General features: G+C 40.0%; 2 protein-coding genes across 4 annotated transcripts in view; one reads left to right on the top strand and one right to left on the bottom strand.

The window, feature by feature from the left end:
• Sass6 (SAS-6 centriolar assembly protein) overlaps positions 1-11,608 on the top strand; it is a 42,337-nt gene extending 30,729 nt beyond the window's left edge. For 2 of the 3 annotated variants that reach the window (XM_045138839.1, XM_045138841.1), the window contains 5 exons: positions 981-1,117; positions 3,571-3,699; positions 7,043-7,140; positions 9,695-9,789; positions 9,876-11,608. In XM_045138839.1, the coding sequence (XP_044994774.1) occupies positions 981-1,117; positions 3,571-3,699; positions 7,043-7,140; positions 9,695-9,789; positions 9,876-9,985 (569 nt within the window). In that variant the 3' untranslated portion in view covers positions 9,986-11,608. The remainder of the gene's footprint in view (positions 1-980; positions 1,118-3,570; positions 3,700-7,042; positions 7,141-9,694; positions 9,790-9,875) is intronic. The other variant, XM_045138840.1, reaches the window with a different exon arrangement.
• Positions 11,609-12,380: 772 nt separating this feature from the next.
• The window catches only part of Mfsd14a (major facilitator superfamily domain containing 14A), a 42,515-nt gene continuing 30,965 nt past the window's right edge, over positions 12,381-23,930 (bottom strand). The window contains exons 9-12 of the mRNA XM_012950010.2: positions 17,357-17,469; positions 16,083-16,180; positions 14,838-15,001; positions 12,381-13,663 (exon numbers count right to left, since the gene is read on the bottom strand). Of these exons, the coding sequence (XP_012805464.2) occupies positions 13,457-13,663; positions 14,838-15,001; positions 16,083-16,180; positions 17,357-17,469 (582 nt within the window). The 3' untranslated portion in view covers positions 12,381-13,456. The remainder of the gene's footprint in view (positions 13,664-14,837; positions 15,002-16,082; positions 16,181-17,356; positions 17,470-23,930) is intronic.

Raw genomic sequence — 23,930 nt, 5'->3', positions numbered from 1 at the left:
GACATTAAACTTTCATTGAATATTTTCTCAGTTCCAAGAAGTAGGTATCAGATGTAGGGTTCTAAACTATAAATAATCTGTAAGCTATCATTCTAAAAGCAAAAACTTGTATAAGATTTTTAACAAGCAGAAATGTGTATTTTTGAGAGTAATAGAACAAGATGTCCCATGTGGCAGTTGCTAAAATAAGTATCTTTTGTTATAACAATTTATATGAACTTACATTGTATAACCGTGATGCAAAACAGTTGTGCAAACCTAAAATTCAAAACACAAAAAAATAGCTCCTCATGGTGGCACCTGCTTTAATCCCAGCACCTGGAGGAAAGAGGTAGGAGGATTACTGTGACTTCAAGGCCAACCTGAGACTTCTTAGTAAATTCCAGGCCAGGTTGGGCTAGAGAGAAATCCTATCTAAAAAAAAAAAAAAAGCTGCTAATTCAGCATGCTGGTACATTCCTATAGTTCTAGCACTGAGAGGCGGAGGCAGAAAGACCTTGAGTTCTTGGCCAGCATGGGCTACATAGTGAGGCCTCTCTGAAGAAAGCAAAGCAAAGAAAAAATTATTATAATAAAAAATATTTTTGAAGCTGGGCGTGGTGTTGCACGCCTTTAATCCCAGTTCTCGGGAGGCAGAGGTAGGAGGATCACCATGAGTTCGAGGCCACCTTGAGACTATATAATTAATTCCAGGCCAGCCTGGACCAGAATGAGACCCTACCTCAAAAAAATATATATTTTTTTGTTTGAGAGAGAATGGGTATGCCATGGCTGCTTGGTACTGACTTTGAACTCCACACACATGCACCACTTTATGTATCTGGCTTTATGTGAGTACTGGGGTATTGAGCCTTGGCCAGAATGTTTTGCAAGCAAGTGCCTTTAAGCACTGAGACATCTCCCAGCCCTATAATTTTGAATATTAAAAATGATTGAAAATTAAAAACAAATTGTCTATATTGCACATTCTCTTATTTAAGTAATCACGTGGTTAAACAAAGAACTAAATGAAAATCAACTAGTGAGAAAACAAGATGTTTTGGGAGCTTCTGTCACTCCACCGGCCCATTCTAGCAATAACACCATCCGAAGTGGAATTTCTCCTAACTTGAATGTGGTAAGATTTAAAATAAGATTTGAGTGATATTAGTGAGTTCCTGGCATGTAAGAAACTCTTCTTAGATTGTTAGGTGGTCTCTATGACTTAGGGTGATGGTACTAATACAGTTTCTTAGTAGTGAAGTAGAGTTCTGAGTTGTACCTGGAAATGGGGCACACTTTGTAAGACTGAAGTGAGTATAGAAATCTTCTATTACTTAAATATTGTGAAAAACACACATGAGCATACATCACTTACAAACGTCAAGAAGATATCATTTTTACTCATTTGGAACTTTTGTAGGAAAAGCCTAAACTGCATTCTACCAGAAAAATAGAAGGGAGAGATGCTCTGTTTGCAAATTTGTGAGCTCTAGAGTCAAAAACATGAGAATAAGCTTTTTAGTCCCAATGACCAGGCCATTTACTTTTCTTTACAAGGATTAATAGGGAGAATAACAAAGGCAGCCCTTTACCTTCTGGTACTCTTTAAGGTGGTACTAGGAACTTGCTTATTACACAGACCCACAGCTGTCCTCTTGAGCCTAACTTTCACAGAATTTTTTTTTAAATTTTTTATTTATTTATTTGAGAGTGACAGACACAGAGAGAAAGACAGATAGAGGGAGAGAGAGAGAATGGGCGCGCCAGGGCCTCCAGCCTCTGCAAACGAACTCCAGACGCGTGTGCCCCCTTGTGCATCTGACTAATGTGGGACCTGGGGAACCGAGCCTCGAACCGGGGTCCTTAGGCTTCACAGGCAAGCGCTTAACCGCCAAGCCATCTCTCCAGCCCACTTTCACAGAATATTGACATCAGTCAAGGTCACCTGATGAATCAAAACAAAGATCAAACCACTCTTTTTTTTTTTTTTGGTTTTTCGAGGCAGGGTCTCACTCTGGTTCAGGCTGACCTGGAATTCACTATGTAGTCTCAGGGTGGCCTCGAACTCATGGTGATCCTCCTACCTCTGCCTCCCGACAAACCACTCTTAATCACAAAAGTGGCTAGATATACTTGTGTCCTGGTTAGCCTGAGTGGCTGCCACTTGAGCAGCTTATAGTTTTGGCCTTAATATATTCCTCCTGCCATATTATGTAAGATATAGTTAAGTAGTCAGTTATAGGTTTCCATTCACTTTGTGATAGCCTCTAATCCTTAGTAAAGTCCTACATTCCTTAACTTTTTCTTAAATCACCTGACTAAATCTGCCTAAGTCAAATAAATGAGTCATATTAACCCTTCCTGAGACACCCATTGTTCCTCATGTGTACTTACCATTGCCTGGAGCAGAAATCCCAGTGGTTACACCTATCGATATGTTCCTGTCCACACAGGATTGTCACAGATCGAAGACTGTGATTAAACAATACTATATGTCTAAAATTGTGAAAAGATTGCTACTGAGTTGGATAGAGGGCCAGAAAGAATGCCTGGCACTTAACTGCAAATGAGAAAAATTGAATCTTAGTTTAATGACTGATGAGTTAGCTTATCGACTCAAAACACTGTGAGGCTGTTTACATTATGCAGCTACTGGTGTGTGCAGTTGTACCTCAAGGTTGTATTTTAGATGGCTACTTATAGAAATAAACTGTTTTCATCATATTGGTTATGGATGGTGCTAAAATATTGGAAATCAGCATAAAATAAAATTTTCTAATTAGTTAACCTAAGGACACTAATCTTGATGTTATGTTACTCAGTCTGGTAGGAAATGTTATTTTTTTCTATTATTATTATTAGCAACATATTTTGTACGGGTATATCATGTGTTGGTACCTTCTTTTCCCTCATCCCTGCACCCATTCTGCTGGGGACCATCCTCATTGGTGTTATAGGTATTCCCTCTGGGGTTGTGGGTTATGTGTGGGAGCAGCAGTCAGTTATTTTGGGGGAAGGGAATGCCTCTGGGCATGATGTCTCAACTGGTGGCTCTTAGAATCCTTCTGACCCCCTCTTCCACAAAATTGCCTGTGCTGTGGTGGGTGAGTTTTAAGTCTACCTCAGTGATGAGCCCTTAGGAGCTTCTGGATCTCTGCTTTGGTAGGTGTTGAGTATCCTCAGGGTCTGTCTCCTTCACCTTGTCACTGATTATCAGGTTCAGCATGGAAACAGCACTCTTGCTTGTCTTCTCAGTTCTTCTGAAGTGCGAGAGGTAGTTTAACTCCTTATCTCCTATTGAATTGATGATCCTCACACCTTCTCTTTAGGGCCAGGTAGTTTGAACCAAGGTGGTGCAGCAGTCCTTGCTTTAGCCTAACTCAAAGGCAAGCTAATAGTTTGACCCAAACTTGCACAGCCAGTCTGAAAAACACTGAACCATAGGCATTCTAGCCTCCTAGTATATTAAAAGCAGTTTGTAGCATCATGATAAAGAAAACTGACCTCTGAGATACTGTTTAGTAATGATGGATCAGCAAATATTTATTTAAAATTATTTCTTCTCCTTAATCATTGTTTCATTTTTAGGTTGATAGTAGACTGACGTATCCAAACTGTGGGATTGGATATCCTGTCTCCTCTGCATTTTCATTTCAGAATCCCTTTTCTCACCCAATAGCTGCCAAAAGTACCAACCATCCCGTTTCAGGACCAAAGGTAACCAAATTAGTCCCCCCCACCTCATTTTTTTCTCAAAAAAAAAAAAAACCCAACTTACTGGCATATATAAGTCTTTCACTTTTTCAACATTCATTTATTGTTTGGTCAATTACTAAATGTGAGGTAATGAATGAGGGATGAATACTGAATATCTTGTATATGTGCTCACAAGAAATATATGCACCAACTGTTTTTGTGTTATCTGGCTTTATAGGGGTACCAGGGAAATCACACTTAGGTTATCAGGCTTTACAAGTAAGTGTTTTTAACCACTGAAGCATCTCTTCAGCTCCTCACTTCTCTGTTTTCATTCATTCTTTTACTTACAACTACAGGTTTAAGTAAGATCACTGACATAATCATACTGGTGCAGGGATCCAGACCCTGCCTCTCATTGGTTAGCCTCAGCAACTCTCTGGAACCATGATGCAAAATTCCATGATCTCAGTCTTGTACTTTTTATATTTTATTTATTTTTTATTTATTTATTTGATAGAGAAAAAGGGGGAGAAAGAGAGAATGCGTGTGCCAGGGCCTCCAGCCACTGCAAATGAACTCCAGACACATGTGTCCCCTTGTGCATCTGGTTAACATGAGTCCTGGGGAATCAAACCTGGATCCTTTGGCTTTGCAGGCAAACGCCTTAATTGCTAAGCCATCTCTCCAGCCTTCAATCTTGTATTTTTCATTCTTCCAAAACCACAAAAGCAATGCTGCTAAATTCTGTCAGATTGGGCTGAAGCCTGGCACACTGCCATAGCTCTGTCTGTCTGTGGTCCTTCAGGTGGTGAGGTATCTTCATTTAGACCTTTTCCTTTCAAAAGAGTTTGTATTCTTCCTCTTTTGAGCCTTTGGGGCATCTTGCTGTTGTACCAGGACAGAGCAGTTCCTTTTAAAAAATGATTTGTGGGCTGTGCACGGTGGTGCATGCTTTTAATTGGAGGCAGAGTTAATGAGGAGCGCAGTGAGTTCAAAGCCAGCCTGAAATTATACAGTGAATTCCAGGCCAGCCTGGCCTAGAGCAAGACCCTACTTTGACCCTCCCCTGCCCCCCGCTACTGGGAAAAAAAAAAGATCTCTGGGCTACAGAGATGGCTCAGTGGTTAAAGGTACTTGCTAGCAAAGCCTGACTGCGCAGGTCCAATTCCTCAGTGCCCATGTAAAGCCTAATATGGCACTATGCATCTGGAGTTTGTTTGCAGTGGCAAGAGGCCCTGGTGTACATATTTACTATCTTTCATTCTCACTTTTTCCTTGCAAACAAATAAAAATATTGGGCTACACCGATGGCTTAGTGGTTAAGGTTTATGTCTGTGAAGCTTAAGAACCCAAGTTCGATTCCCCAGTACCCATGTAAGCCAGATACATATGGTGGTGCATGCATCTGGAGTTTGTTTGCAGTGACTAGAGTCCCTGGAGTGCACATTCTCTCTCTTATAAATAAAAATATTTTTCAAAAAATGGTTTGATGCCAGGGTCCCTTCATGCCACAAGTGTATGCCAGACACATCTACCATGTTTTGGATGTGGCTTTATATGGTTGGCTGGGAAACTGAACCCCACACCAGGAAGTTCTGCAAGCAAATGCCTTTAATTGTTGGATCATCTTGCTAGCCTCAGCTTATGGTAGTAATCACTTTAGTAGTTACAGCCAAAGCAGCTGCAATTTCTATACTTGGGACTTTTGTTTTTTTGTTTTGTTAATTTTCATTCTACCTAGGATGAGATTATACTTCATTATACTTTTCATGTGTATTTCTTGTTTAAAAAATATTAATTTGCAAGCAGAAAAAGAATGGAGACAGAATGGGCACACCAAAGCCCCCACCCACTGCAAAGTAACTCCAGATGCATGTACCACTTTGTGCATCTGGCTTTATATGGATATTGGGGAATCGAACTCGGGTCATTAGCCTTTGCAGACAAGCACCTTAACTGCTAAGCCATTTCTCCAGCCCTTTATTTCTTGTAAATACCCAAATCAAAATGGAGCTCAGCTTTATTTATTAGGAAGGGTCTCATTGTAGTCAAGGCTAACCTGAAACTCACTGTAATCTTCAAAACCTTCAAAATCATGGCAATCCTCCTGCTTCAGCCTCCTGAGTGTTAGGATTAAAAGAGTGCACATCCAGCTGCTTTCATTTGTATTTCCCTTTATACTGATTCTTCATACTGGCCTTTTTTTTTTTTTAACTTCTTTGGTAAGTGTCTGTTTAGATCATTTGCACCTTAAGTAAAATATTTTTTTTAATTTTAATTACTTATGTGTGTATGAACATTTGTGTGCCACACCATGCCTGTACGAGTCAGAAGACATCCTTGGGGACAGGGTCTCTTGCCGTTGCTGTTTGAGCTAATGAATTCTCCCTGCTGCGTCTCTCATGCCATAGACATGTTGGGATTTTGATGCATGCTCCACTTTGGGTCCAGTGGGTTTTGCCTGGGTGCTGAGGAGGACTGAACTCCAGTCAGCAAACTTGCAAACAAGTACCTTTATCTGCTTTCGCCTTAGTTGCACCTTTTTTAAATTTGTTTTTTGAGAGAAAGAGCTGACACAATAGATAGAATTGGCACAGCCCTGCAATCACACTCCAGATGGTAATGTGCATGTACAACCTTGTGCTTGTGTCACGTTTGTGCATCTGGCTTACGTGGATCTGGTCCTTAGGCCTCGCAGGCAAGCACCACTAAGTCATCCTTCCAGCCCCCACCTTCTTTAATACATCGAGACCTCTATCAAATGACTATATGACAACTATTTCTCCCGTTCTGCAGGATTCTCTTCTCACTCACTTGACTTTGCTGTGCAGAGCCTTTTAATTCAATATATTGTCCTTTGTCATTTTGCTTTTGGTGCTTTCCCCAAACCATTGCCTGTACTAGTATCATGAAGTATTTCCCCTACACTTTCCTCTAGTAGTGTCAGAGTTTCCAGTCTTATATTTAGGTGTTTCAGTCTATTTTGAATTTTTATAAGGTGAGAGAGTCAAATTTCAGTCTTTTGCCAGTGGATACACAGTTCCCCATGCATAGGTTTATTTCTGGATTTTCTATTCTCTTCTGCTGATGTTTGTATCATTCTCTACCATTACCATGCTGTTCTGGTTCCTGTGGCTTTGTAGTATGTCTTGAAATTGAGTGTTGTGATACTTGCAGCTTTGCTCTTCTTGCCTAAGACTGCTTTGGTTACTGGAGTCCTCTCATTGTGGAAAGTGTACTTGTGCTGTGAAATGTAGGTAAGATCTTTATTTTTAAGATCTAGGTTTATCAGGAACAGAAGTATACCACCCATCTTGGAACTGTCTCATTCAGTTACATGAGCTCTCTTCTCTCTTCACAGGTTCAGTTTAACTTGCAGTTTACAAAACCAAACACGTCACTAGGAGATGCTCGGTCAGGAGCAGCTGTTAGTATGCAGTGCTCAACTGATAAGGAAAAGTAAGTACTTACAGACCTAAAATCTAATGTTTGATGTTTTGAAGGTCATTTTAAAGAATTCTTTTTAAAAAAATTTTTTTTTTGTTTATTTTTTATTTATTTGAGAGTGACAGACACAGAGAGAAAGATGGAGAGAGAAAGAATGGGCACGCCAGGGCTTCCAGCCACTGCAAATGAACTCCAGACGCATGTGCCCCCTTGTGCATCTGGCTAACATGGGACCTGGGGAACCGAGCCTCGAACTGGGGTCCTTAGGCTTCACAGGCAAGCGCTTAACCACTCAGCCATCTCTCCAGCCCTAAAAGCAACTCTTAAGTCTGCATCTTAAATGTCTCAAATGGAGGCATCATAACTTCCAAGCACTAATAAGAATTCTTTAAAATGGGGCTGGTTCGAGGCTCGACTCCCCAGGACCCATGTTTAGCCAGATGCACAAGGGGCGCATGTGTCTGGAGTTCGTTCGCAGTGGCTGGAGGCCCTGGCATGCCCATTTTCTATCTATCTATATGACTTTCTCTCTCTCTGTCTGTCACTCTCAAATAAATAAATAAAAAAAATGTTTTAAAAAGAGTTGCTTTTAGCTATATAAATGCAGGATACTAGTAATTACATAAATGAAGATGGCATGATAATCCTAGCACTCAGGAAGTGGAGGCAAGAGGCTCTGGAGTTCCAAGCTGGGCTCAGTGAGACCCTGTCTCAAAAAGCCAAAAGGAAGCCTGGGGTGGTGGCGCATGCCTTTAATCCCAGCACTCTTGGGAGACAGAGGTAGGAGCATCACTGTGAGTTCAAGGCCACCCTGAGACTATATAGTGAATTCCATGTCAGCCTGAGCTAGAGTGAGACCCTACCTGGAAAAAACAAAAACAGTCAGGCATGATGGCGCACGTCTTTAATCCAAGCACTTGGGAGGCAGAGGTAGGAGGATCACGTGAGTTCAAGGCCAGCCTGAGACTACATAGTGAATTCCAGATCAGCCTGGGCTAGAGTGAAACCCTACCTTGAAAGAGAGAGAGAGATAGAGAGAGAGAGAGAAAAGAAAAAAAAAAAAAAAAGCCAAAAGGAAGACATTCTGCTCTGGTCATGGGTTGTTTGGTGTAGTGCTCAGAACATCTTTGCTCTTTTATGCATTCATCCTTTTACATACGATTCCCTTCTTTTCCTTTTTTTTGCCCCAGATCAGGATTGATTCTCTACCCTAGCACATAAGGTGTCTGAACTAAAATGCTCCCCTTCCACTAGACAGTGAGCCCCCTTGAGGGCTTTCCCCTTGCTACATAGCAGTGTCTGCCTGGCACATAACCAATACCTAAGGCCATACCTGCAGATAAAGGCTCCAGGTGGATGGTGCTTCGATGGATAGATGTTTTCTTCTTGCTATGCTGTTCAGTGGAAAGCAGGCTTTTCCTGTCTTCTAGTGTAGCTATAACAGAGCTCCACATATAGAGGTGGTTCAGAAATATACTATCTTAAGCCTGATATGGTGGTGTATACCAGTAAACCCAGCCTTCAGGATGTTGATGCAGGAGACTCATTAGTTCAAGCCCAGCCTTGTCTCAAAAAATAAAATAGGGACTAGGAAAATGGCTCAGTGGGTAGACTTGGACCCAAATTCACCTCCGTAGTACTCATGTAAAACCTGGGTATGTGTGACTATAATTGGGGAGCATTGTAAAGGTCCACCAAATCGGTCTCTGGCTTCTGGCACCTTCATGTACATGGGTTCCCTGTATTTTCTCATCTGCCTCCCTCTGGGTATCTGTCCTAGGATTTTTTGTTTGCTTTTATTCATTTATTTGAGAGCGACAGAGAGAGATAGAGAGGGAGAGAATGAGCACGCCAGGGCCTCCAGCCACTGCAAACAAACTCCAGACACATGTGCCCCCTTGTGCATCCGGCTCACATGGGTCCTGGGGAATTGAGCCTCAAACCGGGGTCCTTAGGCTTCACAGGCAAGTGCTTAACTGCTAAGCCATCTCTCCAGCACTGTCCTAGGATTTTGATTTCTTCTCATCCTTATCCTTATCCAGTTTCTTAAAAGCTTACTCCTTGTTGGGAAGGAAGATAGTCATGTACATTGTTTTGGTAGCTGGAGAGATGGCTAAGTGGTTAAGGTTTTTGCCTGCACAGCCTAGTGACCCAGGTTCAATTCCCCAGTACCCACATAAAGCCAGATGCAGGTTAGGTATTCCTTATCCAAAACACCACTGGTCAGAAGCGTTTCAGGTTTCAGAATTTTTTTGAGTTTTGGAATATTTGCATATATATAGAGGGGGGGGAGGGAGGGACTGCATGCACAAGCAAGCTATCTTGGAATAGAATCCAAGTCTAAACACAAGACGCACTACACACAGCCTGCAGGCCATTTTACATAGTATTTTGGCATACCTGCATTTTGACAGTGACTGATCACATGAAGTCACAGATGTGAAATTTCTCACTTATGTGAAAAAAAAAAGTTATACTTAAGATGTCCATTCAGTATGGGTATATACGGTAGACAAACAAACATAAACTATTAAAAACCAGACTTTAAAAAAATACTCTTTTTAAGTGGTGAAAATTTAGGACTGGAATCCAAATACTTGAAGAAAAGAGACGACAGCATTCCTTTACGTGGACTCAGCCAGAATGTATTTATTAATTCAGGTGAGTGGATATCTAAATTGGCTATTTTACACTGTGGTCTAATTAACTGCACTTAAGACTAAAGTAGTATTTTCTGTCCTTGTCAGCAGACCATCAGAAAGATGGCACTCTAGGAGCACTGCAGACATCTTGCAAACCCACAATGCTCTCTTCTGCATCATCGGCATACTTCCCCGGGCAGTTACCAAACAGTTAATGCCAGTGCCTTTCATTTCTTATTGACCTTTCAGAAACTCAATAGAACTCACTTCCCAAACATGCAAGTATCAATTTTTACTTGAGTTTCTATTACACTGTTTGTCTCCTTTATAATGCTGCTGTCATTTGTCAGGCAATTCATAGGTACAAATTTTGAGTAGTACTTTTTGGTCTGTCAACACTATTTTATAAAATACTACTGTGAATCCTCATAAGGAACATCCTAATCACTGAAAGCCTGACAAAAATAAGCTGTACTCAGAAATTAATAGTATGAAAACAAAGAATGCTAGTAACTTTTATTACCATCTTCATTAGTAAAACAGATATTAAATTTGCCACCTGAGAATTAAGAGGGACCATGGTATTATATGAATGATAGGAAGTTACTTTAAATGAATGAAATGGATAAACACTTCTTACTAAGGAACACTGTCCCTGAAACACCAAGTGTGGAATAATCAGGATAGTATGTTTACATGACTAAGCATAAAGTGCTCTAGTCATCTGAACCGAGTTTATAGGATATTATTTCCTGAAATTTACCCTCATCCAACTTTTCTCCTTAATTGGGAGTTTTATTAGTTATGCAGCTCAATCTGGTCAGTGGGATTTTGTTTTAAAATGGAACATATAATACCTTCAGGAAGAGAGCATCATGTGGTGAATATTTATTGTACTTGTTTTCATAGTATCAAAATTATATTTAGGGTTGACTTAATGGTATAGGCAAATTAGCTATTAGAAGTTACAGCTTTCTCTTCCAATTACTAAATATTGCCAAGGGAATAAAAAGTGGGTTTTTAAAAAACTCACCTAGAATCATGGGGCCCTAATTTTTTCTTGTTGATACTCAACAAGTTGACTAAGAACTGATACAAAAATCAATTCTTATTTGAAAACTGGTAATGATCATGGGATAGCTTATTAAGTATTTTCAAGTACTTTACACAGATGAAAAGAAGATTCAACATAATAGTGACATGACATAACATTACTGGGGCCAAAGTAAGACAAGTGGCATTAGTCTTATAATTTGAAATTGCTGGCAGTTGCAAGAGTGTAACTGGAAACTTCAGTGAATCTCATTAGGCAGTGACTTTGCTCTCCTTCATTTAGGTATATACTACAGTAAGAATACTGTTACAGTTACTTGAAAGCACTTATTCTGGTAAGAAGTCTCCTGTCAGCATGAGGCTATGTTGTAAATACTGTGTAATATACATTAAGACATTGTGACAGGTTTTGAATGGGATATACACGTAACTTTCTGACTTTATACATATGTGAAAAAATTCCACGGGTTAATAGAGAGTTTTATTTTTGTCTTTCAAGGTAGGGTCTCAGTTTAGCCCAGGCTGACCTGGAATTCGCTACATAGTCTCAGGGTGGCCTCGAACTCACGGCAATCCTCCTACCTCTCCCTCCTGAGTGCTGGTAATAAAGGCATGTAGCACCACACCCAGCTAAATCATTCTCATATCAACTTGTTAAAAGATACTTTTATATTAAAATGTACATACCTTACAGATTTCTGATTGTGCTAATTCTTCCTCCTGAACTTTTATTCAAAATTGTTTTGTAGTATATCATTATACATGTGTTAATAATAAAATGTTTCATTTAATGCTATTCCTATAAACTGACCTTTATTAATAAAGTATGAGATTTGTGTGTGTGACACATAAAAAGTGTATTTAAGAAAGGATCAGGAAAGAAAATTTAAAAAATTAAAAAGAACAAAAGGATCAGGGTTGGTGAGATGGCTTAGTGGTTAAGGCACTCACCTGCAAAACTTAAGGACCCAGGTTTGAATCTTCAGTACCCACTTGAAGCCAGATGCACTAGGTGGCGTATGCATCTGGAGTTTGTTTGCTATGGCTGGAGGCCCTGGCATGCCCATTCTCTCTATCTGCCTCTTTCTCTCCCTCACAAATAAAAAAAGTAGGCTGGGCATGATGGCACATACCTTTAATCCCACCACTTAGAAGGCAAAAATAGAACTCATCACCATGAGTTCAATGCTATCCTCAGACTACACAATGAATTCCAGGTCAGCCTGGGCTAGAGCAAGATCCTACACCTTGAAAAACAAAATCATCAGTGCTTAGAATACTTTGAGCTGATGTGTAGTCTTTTCATTTTATCTTTCAGCATATTAAAGTAAGAAAAAAGCAGTGAATTCAGACAGAGAAGGGATTAAGCTTTGGTTTTGTCACTGCAAAAATGATTATGGTGAGAGTGCACCCTGCCTTGAAAAACAACAACAACAAAAAGATTATGGTAACAAAGCCAAAACTGGCCCTATAGGGAACTCACAGAGCAAGACTTTTTAAAAAGAAAACAATCATTAAAATATTTAATTTTATTAACAGAATATTTACATTTTAAGTCCTTATTTAATCATAGTGAATGTTCCAAGTTTAAAAAGCATTAGGCAGTAACCACACACAAGATGAAAACAGTGTAAACTATACAATACTTTATGTACAATTTTTACAAAGTAACACTTTTTAAATAACTGGACACAAAAATATACACTTTAGAGAAATTCACATCAATAATTGTATAAAGCTCTCTTCTAGGGTCCTGAAAATTTAGGACAAACATTAGCTCTGTAAATAAAGTGTTACTGTGACAGTCCTGAAAGGCCACTATATATATTTATCTACATATAGATATCACATTGACGTTTTCAAGGCTACCAGCTTTACTATAGAATCTTTAGATTATGTATTCAAGTGTTGAGGTTTTTATGATTATGCAAACATTAAAAGAATAGTGGTATAAGAAGCAGAACAGATTTGAACAAATCTGAACCAGCACATATATGGACAAGCTCCAACCACTCCAAGTTAAAGTCTAAATGGCCATCTTTTCTGCAAAACAGTAGTGAATAATGTTTAAAATGAAATTATGGCAAAAAAGCTTAAAACATGATTCTGATTTAGTACATTTTTCTCTTTTAATGCAAACAATTCATTTACCATTTCTTTATTCTAGTGCAGCTGCATTAAGGCTTTGAATCATTTGACTCAAAATTTTTACAATATTAAAATCTGACTCGGGATTTTACAATGTCAAACAGGTCCACAGCTATACTCCCTACTCTGTCTCACTGAGTGAGCATCAACAGAGGTAAAGCTCAACACCTTAAGGAAATGGTAGTAGAGACATATGCTAACAGCTAAGAGTTACATATATAGTTTTTAATTAAAGGAAGTGTCATAAAACAGTTTAGTGGCAAGAGATTGGTGCTAATAAACAAAGGTTTCTTTAAAAAAAAAAAAAAAGGTAACATCTTTGGAAAACTGTCCGGTTCATTCTTTAGTTCCCACGGAGTTCATGCAAATACATTTCTTAGGACAACCTTAAAGTACACTTTAGATGGAAATGGAATGTACATCCAGAACTACAGGTGAAAACTAAGACCTGGGTGCTGATAGAAAAATCTTCCTGATTTTGGTCCTTACACATTTGTGTCCTGGAGCAAAGGTTCTTTGGCCTCTCCTGGCGCTTGTGTATTGTGAGGATGGCTGTGGCTGCCACAATGCTTTCTCCAACTGCTGGACCTTAAACTTAAATTAGTATGTTCCGGAATGAACAAGGCAACAAGCAGAGCCAGCAGTACCGAACAGGCTCCAAAGAGGAAGGGGGGACCGGGGATGATGGAGTTCTGAGGAAAAAGAAATAAAACTTTGTACCAATACTGTTGTTAGAAGAACTGCTCATTTCTTAGCAGTAATGTTTTTAAGTGATTTCACTTTGAGAAAAGGGATACCTTCAATATAAAATTCTGGGTACGAAAACTGGCAAAATAGCCTATACTAAAACATAGCACAAAATCTGAAAACTTTTTTTTTTTTTCCAGGTAGAGTCTCACTCTAGCCCAGGCTGACCTGAAATTCACTATGGAGTCTTAGGGTGGCCACCAACTCACAGCAATCCTCCTACCTCTGCCTCCTGAGTGCTGGAATTAAAGGCATGTGCCCCCACGACCGGCTGAAAACATGTTTTGTTAGCCTTCCCTCAATCTGCTAGCCTAAGAGGAAAACAGGAATAGCCGTGTTGGTGCACATCCTTATTAATCCCAGCACTTGGGAGGCAGAGGATCTCTGAATTCAAGGCCAGCCTGAGACTACATAGTGAATTCAAAGCCAGTCTGAGCTAAAGCAAGACCCTACCTCAGGGAAAAACAAACAAACAAACAAACAAAAAATAGCATGTATTTAACTACACTACTAGAATCAGCTACCATTTTGTTTCAAAAGGTTAACTAATTACATTCTCAAGTGAGAAATAACGCTCTTACCACAAAAGAAATGGACATTTACTTTAGCCCCAAATCACATTCATTCTTAGCAAAACCTTGCACTGCCAGTTTGTGTAGCCCACATTGTAATTAAAAAAAAAAAAAAGATGACTTAGTCAGTTTTAAGATTAGTATGGTACCCTTGGGTAAGTCAAGGAAACTGAAAAGCTATTTGTATTGGGAAAATGGTCTGCACAGTTTAGCACTGGTATTTTCAGTTATAAGGGAGGTTTTTCTGCTTTGCAATGTTGAAGATCTAGCGTCGAGCCTGCTCATGCTAGACATGCACTGTATCCTATACCACTAGGCGTGTCTCAATCTACAGATAAGAACTTTATTCAGGTGTGGTGGTGCATGCCAGCATTCAGAAAGCTAAGGTGGAAAAATCATGTGAGTTTTAGGTCATCCTGGGCTACATTGCAACCTTTTCTCAAAAAGAAACAAAAACAAAACACAGTAATTTCATGTAAGTTTAACAAAAGTTATCTTTTAATCCTACCACATAAATGAGAATTTCATCCTGCAAATGAAGAATTACCTGTTCAAAGTGGTGCTGAGGGCTTGTGTTTGTCCCCAAGTCTGTTCCTGTGATTGGCAGTTCTTTAAGTTCCACATGGAATATGTAGAAAATAAATCCATAAAGGGCTGGTCCCAGACCGTTACATAATCCTCTAATTCCTGTTATCATTCCTTGAACAACACCTGCATTGATTAAAGAAATTATTTAGTACACTTATCTTTTTTTCCCCTACTCTAAAAACTGTTATAGATGTCAAGTCAATCTACAGGTTTTAAAAAGACACTAGTAATTTACTTCAGTGGCATGAATATACTCGGGTATTAAAAGAGCAGTACTATACTACCCTATGCTAGTGTAAGCTAAGACATATGCAAGATGATCACAGAGCAGGCAGGCAGAACCACTTCATTTCCCTGGGTAAAGTCAGTCATGAATGCACAAGAATGAATGTTGAAAACTGCCCTAAGCAGCTACTCCTGAAAATCCATACTCCTGAATTTGTTTCCCAATTTATTTTGACCAGAGGCCTTTCCTTCCTCATTTTATTGTTATGTAACATCCCCTTTCTACCTTATAGACTGTATCGTATCCTTTTCAAAGAACCGTTTGTTAGCATTCCAACAGTACCCCTACCACAAAGCATAATTTTGTTTCCCATGGCATACATCTTTGGTAACTGAAGCTTACAGGACTGTAACAAGTGCACAACATAGCAAAACCGTATTCAGTGAAATTTTGCTAGTAAATTGTTCAGTAAAATAATAAAGGAAACCATATATGAAATGTTCTCTGCAAGCTCATGTGTTGAATGTTTGGGCCCCATCTGGTAGTACTATTTTGGGAGAAGGGAAAAAAAACCCCTATGTGGTTATCTTGTTTCTGTCTCTCTGCTTCCCATCACCTGTAAGGTGAGCAACCTCTACCACAAGCTCCTACTGCCATAATGTTCAGCATCACTAAGGGCCCAGAATCAATGGGGCTAGGGAACCATAGACTGTGCTATGAAACACCCCAAATAGCCCCCCCCTTCCTTTAGGTCGATTCTGTCTCAGCAATGCGAAAGTATCTAATACAGACACAGAGTTCAATAAAGGCAAGGGACTAGAGAGCCACCTGAAGGTAATACCTAGAAACTGCTTTTGCTATTTACCATTGAAAGCAATCTTAAACTCTTCTGAAAATACACTGGCTTCAATACTTGTATATGTAAAAGAACTCAAGTACTCTGTTCCACTAAGGAACGACCAGTTCCTGTCAACTCACCCTGTTGATCAGCATCAGCAGTTCGGGAAACAAGGGCACTAACAGCAGGAAAGGTAATGCTGGACATGGCTGCAACTGCCCCAGCAGCCCACATCATCCTGTAACGAGAGCAGCAAAACAGATAAAAATGCTGCTTCTCCATGGACCTGTCAAAGTCAAGACTGTAGATCTGAATACCATCACTCTTACCATAAGGTGGTTCTTTCCTGAGCAACTTGGATGATTCACTTTAGCCCTATATATTCTAAGCATGGAAACAACCACAGAAAGGTGTGATGTTTTAATGGAAACTGGGTTACAAGCTCCAGACTATAAGTTGTGTGGAACATTATTTCTGCAAAAAGTTGGTTATTTTGAGGATAATGTATAAAATGAATAGTAAAAACATCAAGTGTTTCTAAACATGAAGCCAGCAGTCTTCCACCAAAGAATCCCATGCCCGAGTGGATCTATTCTTTGTTAGAAGTAACCTGGATGCTCCTGTCTTACTGCTGAAAGAAATGCTTTAGAACATCCAGACAAAAAGGAGGCAATCAACTGTTTGAAACACCAATGCCAACCACAGGGCATAGTGCCTGAGTACAACAATGTGTGTGGGCAGCCTGACACCGGTTTCCTGAAGGAAACCAGACTGCAAGAAAAACAGTAGACCAGGTCCAACACTTGCCTTCACTACCCAGGCTTTGTTGCTAGAAGACGTTGTGCTGCTTCTCAGTGACAAACTGGTTAGAATAAATGCTCCTGAGAAATCTAAATCTTTATTATTTTTTTAAATTTTTTTAAGAATTTATTTGAGAGAGAGAGAAAATGGATACCCCAGGACCTCTAGCCACTGCAGATGAACTCCAGATGCATCTGGTTTACATAGGTACTAGGGAATTGAGTTGGGATCCTTAAGGCTTTGCAGGCAAGTGCCTTAACCACTAAGCCACTGTTCTAGCCCAAAAATCCAAATCTTACAAATCTCATGCAAAAAATCAGCAAGTATCATCATTTTATCCTCAAGTCACTCTGGAATATAAACAAACAAGAGGGAGGCTGTATTATGTATGTTCTGAAGAAAAAGCATAGCAAGGAATAATGTCAATGACTTAGTTGAGAAGGAAATAAAAAGGCAAGACTGTGTGGTAGGGCCTACCTGTAGTCCTAGTACTTGAAAAGCTGAGGCAGTGGGATTATGAGTTTAAGGCCAGTCTCAACTACACAATGGGGACATATCTCAAAAACAATAAACACCAAAACTAAGGAAATGAACTTTAAAATATTTTACTTACCAAGGTTCTGAACCAAAGCCATACCATGCCAGTTGTAATATTTGAAATCCTAGACCCAATAAAATGGTGTTCTTATTTCCAATTGACCTCATAAGCAAACTCAAGACTATGGTCTGGGGGAGGAAAAACCACAAAATTGTTATCAGAATTTTTTTTTTAAATTTTATGTTTTATTTATGTACTTGCAAGCACAGAGGGAAGTAGGGAGGGAGAAAAGGGTGCACCAAGGCCTCTAGTCACTGCAAACTCCACACATGTGCCACTTTGTGCATCTTGGCTTTATGCAGGTACTGAAGAACCAAACCCAAGTTGGTAGGCTTTACAGGCACCTCAACTGCTGAGCCATCCTCCAGCTCAGAATAAATTTTTTTAATGGTTGGTGATTTCTTTTACTCTAACAGGAAATATTACTTTGCTACAAATTGGTTTTTCAGAAACAACTGCCCTGACTGTATCTGAGGTGGGTCCTTCATGTTGACACAATAGACCCAGTCAAAAAACTCAAGTTCTTCTAATGAGGACCAGTGAAAGCAGAGGGTGAGAGCAGTGGGCTCATTACTCTAATGGTGTTGAGATCCCAATTATAAAACCACTGAAAAGAAGCCATAAGGTCAAATCAGCCCACAATGCTTAACTGACAGCTAAATTCTACTCACAATTCTTTTTTATTCATTATTTTACAGACACATTTATTCATAAAAAACATAGCTAAGTGTGCATGTCAAGGGTAAAAAGTAAGCTAATATGTGGCCACCATATTACAGAATATAGGCTTGTAAACACTGACTAAAAGGCTGTGAAGCACACATATCTGAATTTAGTCTGCTGCACTTGTCCCTTTTATCATTCCATTACCCTCATCAATAAATCCACTCACAATTCTTTTTACCTCAACCACTCCATGAGGGAAGCCACAGCTTATTAAGTATGAATTGGAGGACTATAATATTTAAGGGTACTGACTTCAAAAAAACAAGTTTGATCATAATCTCTGCAAACCCTTCACAAGTCACTTCACTCTGAAATTCAGTTTCATCTCTTAAAAGGTAGGTAAAAAGCAGCAAGTTTAGCTGAATTTTGTGAGCAAAATGAGACATGTTTACAGATGGACTTAGTGTTGTACTCAGCACATTTGCATATTAAACAATTTGTCAGTAGATGAGCACTCCTGTAACTCCTTCTAAAGTTAACTGAAACTCAGCAATGCTTTGGGACATTAAAAATATTTCTGCTGTTATAACTAAGTTGAAAACAACATGCAAAATAACTAACGAGTCTGCAGAAGAAGTGACAATAGCTCAGGAAATCACAATAACTGCCTAACAGTGAAACAATTACAAAGCATAAGTTAAAACTTCATAAAATAAATCATTTAGGAGTTTGAGGGTTTGGTCACAAATATGGCAGTAAAAAGCAAGTACTGGGCTGGAGAGATGGCTCAGCAATTAAGGCACTTGCCTGCAAAGCCTAAGGACCCAGGTTTGATTCTCCAGTACCCACATAAACCAGATGCACAAGGTGGCACATGTGTCTGGAGTTCATTTGGACTGGCTAGAGGCCCTGATGTGCCCATTTACTCTATCTGCCTCTTTCTCAAATGAATGAATGAATAAATATTTTGTAAACAAAAGCAAGTATTTGGACATGGTAGTGCATATTCCCAGCTATATTCCCAGCACTTAAGAGGCTGGGACAAGAGGATTGCCGTAAGTCTGAGGTCCTTGGGTTACAAAGTGAGTTCAGGCTAGCCTGGGCTAGAGTAGGACCCTGTTTCAAAAACAAACAAGAAAAAGGGGGGGGGGTGAAGAGATTCTTTTAAAAATTTTTGAGCAATTAGGATTCATCTTTCTCCTCTAAGAATATGATTAAAGTCATGTAAGCACAGACAGTTCCATAACATTTGGCTATAGTATTACATTCTGCAGCCAGTCCACAAAAGGAATCTGAGAAAAGTCAAATCAACTAAACATGTAGACACCTTTACACTATAAAACTAGTATTTTGTAGTATGACAAATATGCAGAATATTTTCAGCTATAATTTCAATGAAATCCAGCCTGTTACTTCCTTGCCAGGTAATAAAAAAACATGTTTCCTGTGGCTCCTAACAGTAAAAATAATGATGGGAGAGTTTCTCTGGACCTTATTTTCAGAACATACCAGATACTGGCCACAACTGTCAAAACAAAATCTTTTGAGTATCCATAAAGCCCTGTGGCATCAAATGTCTGGAAGTGATGGAAGTGTAATGTAACACTGAATAAACTTGGGAAACGACACCCTGGAAGTAGCACTTCCATCCAGTAAGCCACAATTCCCTTCTGGCTGTAGAAGCTCACTGCGAGCAGCATGTGTTCTCTCTACTAAATGCAACCTAAAAGGCAATCAGAGTTTACCAGGATACAGGCTGCACATGGACCTGGATCGCTGAGACCCAAGCAGACTGACGAAGTAGGCACTCCACCAGAGAGAGCAGAGGGTCACAGCCATCACCAAAAGCTTCTCACAGCCCTTCATCCAGCCCAGCTAGCCATACGTATTTATCTTAGAATTCAGTATCTTCCTTTCCCCCTGGAGGAAGATAATAGGTCCCAGCTCAGTGCATTTTCAGCCCCTTTCTCCTTTTCCAGAAATGGGAGCTGAAACAAAGGTTAAGATAGTTTCTTACAGCCACGGGATAAGTCATTAAATCAGAAACAATTCAAAACACAAATCCCTATTGCACGCAGCCCCTACCTTCCTGGGATAACATCCTGTGCACAGTTCCCACAGCAGATGCAGGATGTGAGAACCTCTTACAACCCCCTTCCCTCCCCACATCCTTCAGTGTGTGACCCAAAGACACTGATGCTTATCTCCTGGCATTCTAACCAGAGACATCAATTTTCTCCTAGTGCGCAGGTATCTTTTAAGCCAAAGCATGGAAAACATGCATGATTTTAATTATCACAATATTCTCAACCAAACTAACGGAAAAATGAATATAAGTGGGCTGGAGAGGGAGGAAAAGAACGGTTCCCTCAAAATAGCTCTCATTTTGAAGATGACAGAACTGAGATCCAAAGGCTGTGAGACTTAACAAGATGACACAGCTGTTGGTACTGTTATCAGCTTCGGTCAATAAGCAAATACTTGCCAGCTTCCTATGAAGCTCCAGTCTGCTTAGATCTGAAGAAGACTGGTACGTCAAACACCAATCAGCATATAGATTTCCTTTTGCTGGAGAGCAGACAGACATGAGCACGCTTATTTTACAAGTGTGGTGATTCCTAGATAGCACAATTATGAAGATATGGCAGTGGAATAGAATTGCTGCATGAACCAGGATGGCCAGGGAGGGCTTTTCTGAGGTGACATCTGGAGTGAGAGCTAAATGAGAAGGAGGTGACGTTCTGGGAAGGGAGCAATCCAAAGAAGCGTGACAGCACGTGCAGAAGGCCATGGAGTAGGGTGTAACAGTGTGGATGGAGAGTAGAGGAAATGAGGTCACATTCAATTTTATTCATTGAATTTTCAACAGTTAAAAGGATCATGTAAGAGAAACCTTGTCATGTGCCTAAAACTTCATTCCCTATGGACTGTGTGTACACAGCCTGTGTTGGCCAGCAAGTCAATGGAGTGCTGCATGTTCCTATATCTCCTGCTTTCAAGGACTATGCTGCAGTGATCAACTCCACCCTGCTACAGCCAAACATCTAGATGCTCTGGCAAATTCTGTGCTCCCAGTTTCTCTTCTCAGTTCCAGTCCATCTGCAAAATGAGGACCCTGCAAAGCACCTTCCACTCATTACTCAGTCTGTAGGATTCTGGCCTGAATTTATTAACAGCCTATAGTTGCCATGAGCAGTTACATATAAAATGGAACTACAGGCCTACGGCTATCAATCTCTCTCTCAGTTTTTGTAGTCCAGGCTAACCTCACAGTTACTATGTAGCCAATGGTGACCTTGAAGTCACAATCCTCTGCTGCTACCTCTCAAATGCTAGAATTATCTCGTTATTACAGTAATGTTTAACCTGTCCCTATTATCTTCACCTAAATTTTAAACAAAATACTCATAAATCTAACCTCAGTAATATTTGAAAAGATGGTCATGATCAGGCTGGACTTTTCCCAGTAATGAAGGTTGATTTAATATTAGGTTTATTATACCCTGCTATTTATTTGTACACTTTTCCATTATACTTCAAAATAGTGCGTTTTTTTAAGTTATGCTTATATGTAAGCTACAAAATTTTTTCCTCTAAATTTGAAGGGTACATTTCTGGCAGAAAGGAATGAATATTAATATGCAAGGTTTTTCCAGATCAAGAATTTCTGAGCTAATGGGCTGGAGAGATAGCTTAGCGGTTAAGCGCTTGCCTGTGAAGCTTAAGGACCCCGGTTCGAGGCTCGGTTCCCCAGGTCCCAACGTTAGCCAGATGCACAAGGGGGCACACGTGTCTTGAGTTCGTTTGCAGACGCTGGAAGCCCTGGCACGCCCATTCTCTCTCTCTCCCTCTATCTGTCTTTCTCTCTGTGTCTGTCACTCTCAAATAAATAAATAAATAAAAATTAAAAAAAAAAAAAAGAATTTCTGAACTAAAACAAGTTAGAGGGCTGGGGAGATGGCTTAGCAAATGAGCCACTTGTTGGCAAAGCCAAAGAACCCAGGTTCAATTCCCCAGTAGCCACATAGAGCCAGAAGCACAACATGGTACATGCATTTGGAGTTCGCTTCCAGTGGCTAGAGGCTCTGGCACACCCATATTCTCTCTCTCTCTCTCTCTAATAAATATATAAAAATATTTTTAAAGGATTTTTTTGTCTTTCTTTTATTTTTTTTTAAATTTCTTTAAAAATTTTATTCATTTATTTATTTGAGAGTGACAGACACAGAGAGAAAAACAGATAGAGGGAGAGAGAGAGAGGATGGGCGCGCCAGGGCTTCCAGCCTCTGCAAACGAACTCCAGACGCGTGTGCCCCCTTGTGCATCTGGCTAACGTGGGACCTGAGGAACCGAGCCTCGAACCGGGGTCCTTAGGCTTCACAGGCAAGCGCTTAACTGCTAAGCCATCTCTCCAGCCCTGTCTTTCTTTTTTTTAAGGTACAAATACTACCCATATGAGCTGGAGGAGTATCTTGGCAGTTAAGGTACTTGCCTGCGAAGCCTAAGGACCCAGGTTCAATTCCCCAGTACCCACATAAGCCAGATGTATGGTACATGTGTCTGGGGTTTGTTTGCAGTGGCTGGAAGCCCTGATGTGCCCATTTTCTCTTTATTTCTATCTGCCTCTTCCTCTCTCAAATGAATGAATAAATAAAAATATTTTTAAAAAAGAAAATAGTACCATGTATACATGTGGAAGCTGTAGGGATGTATATTGTAGGCATTTAGTTTACATTTGAAGGCTGGAGAAATGGCTTAGCAGTTAATGCATTTGCCTGTGAAGCCTGAGGACCCAGGTTCAATTCCCCAGTACCCACATAATGCCAGATGTACAAGATGGCACATGAATAGGGAGTTCATTTTTCAGTAGCTGGAGGCCCTGGTGCACCCATTCTTTGTATCTGATTCTCTCTCTCAAATAAATAAATGATATAAAAACTTAAAAAAGAAGAAGAAATGATAAACCATCCAAAACTCTTTTTCTTATAAGCATTTTCTTATAAGCAGAGTAAAACACACTGTCAAGTCAATGGGATCAAAGGTAGAAATGAAGTGTTAAGTTGGTGTAAATCAGCTGCCAAGTCAAGAAAAAGCAAAGCCAATAGCCTAAGGTGATAGGGGGACACCTTGGGAGAAGGCTGTCAGAGACAGAGTTACAGTTCTAAGAGATGAACAGTGCTTTATTATGGAACACAATGTGCAGGCCCTGGAGGAACTATCTAAGAAAATCCAAATTCCTGTATTGATTAACAATACCTTTTTCATCAAAACCCATCCACTGTTTATCATCTGGGCCCCTAGCACCCTTTGCTTTGTTAGTTACACATGTCAGAAACAACCTCCCCAGAATCTTCTTCCCCTAGATACCCTTACAGCTCTGAACTCTGTTCAAAGCCACCAACAGCAAGGACTTCCTAACTACTTTACCAATACAAGGCTTTTCTACAAGCTTCTCTTTCTTCCTTCCACATCCCTGTCTCTGAATTTATACTCTGCCCCGGTGTTTCCATTGCTGTGCCTACTTTTGTCTTCCACACTGGACTGCAAACCACTGCAGCAGGAAGGCTTCACTGCCCGAGCCACAGTGCCAGACGTATGGAAGTCAGTGAACGTTTACTGCATGAGGGACTCTGCAGTAAACAGGACCTCGCAGACAACCAGGGTGATTGCAGTTGTATGCCTTTATATAAACCAATAAAATGGTTTTGTCTACACAGCACATATTATCATCTATCAGTCCTAAAAATATGATCAGTATAAGGTGTTTAGCAGTGGAGTTTTGGAACCTCAGACCTCAGACTCCTGACTTTGGTGACACCACAAAGATACCATCACTGTATGAGGCCTCACTTGTATGGCCAACTGGTCAGTCCCTGGGTCGTACATCTAAGTAAAAAAAAAAAAAATGAAAAAAAAAACTTAC

The sequence above is a fragment of the Jaculus jaculus genome, chromosome 19 (genome assembly GCF_020740685.1).
Source record: "Jaculus jaculus isolate mJacJac1 chromosome 19, mJacJac1.mat.Y.cur, whole genome shotgun sequence".
NCBI lineage: Eukaryota > Metazoa > Chordata > Mammalia > Rodentia > Dipodidae > Jaculus > Jaculus jaculus.
This window is presented reverse-complemented; position numbering and strand designations above follow the sequence as displayed.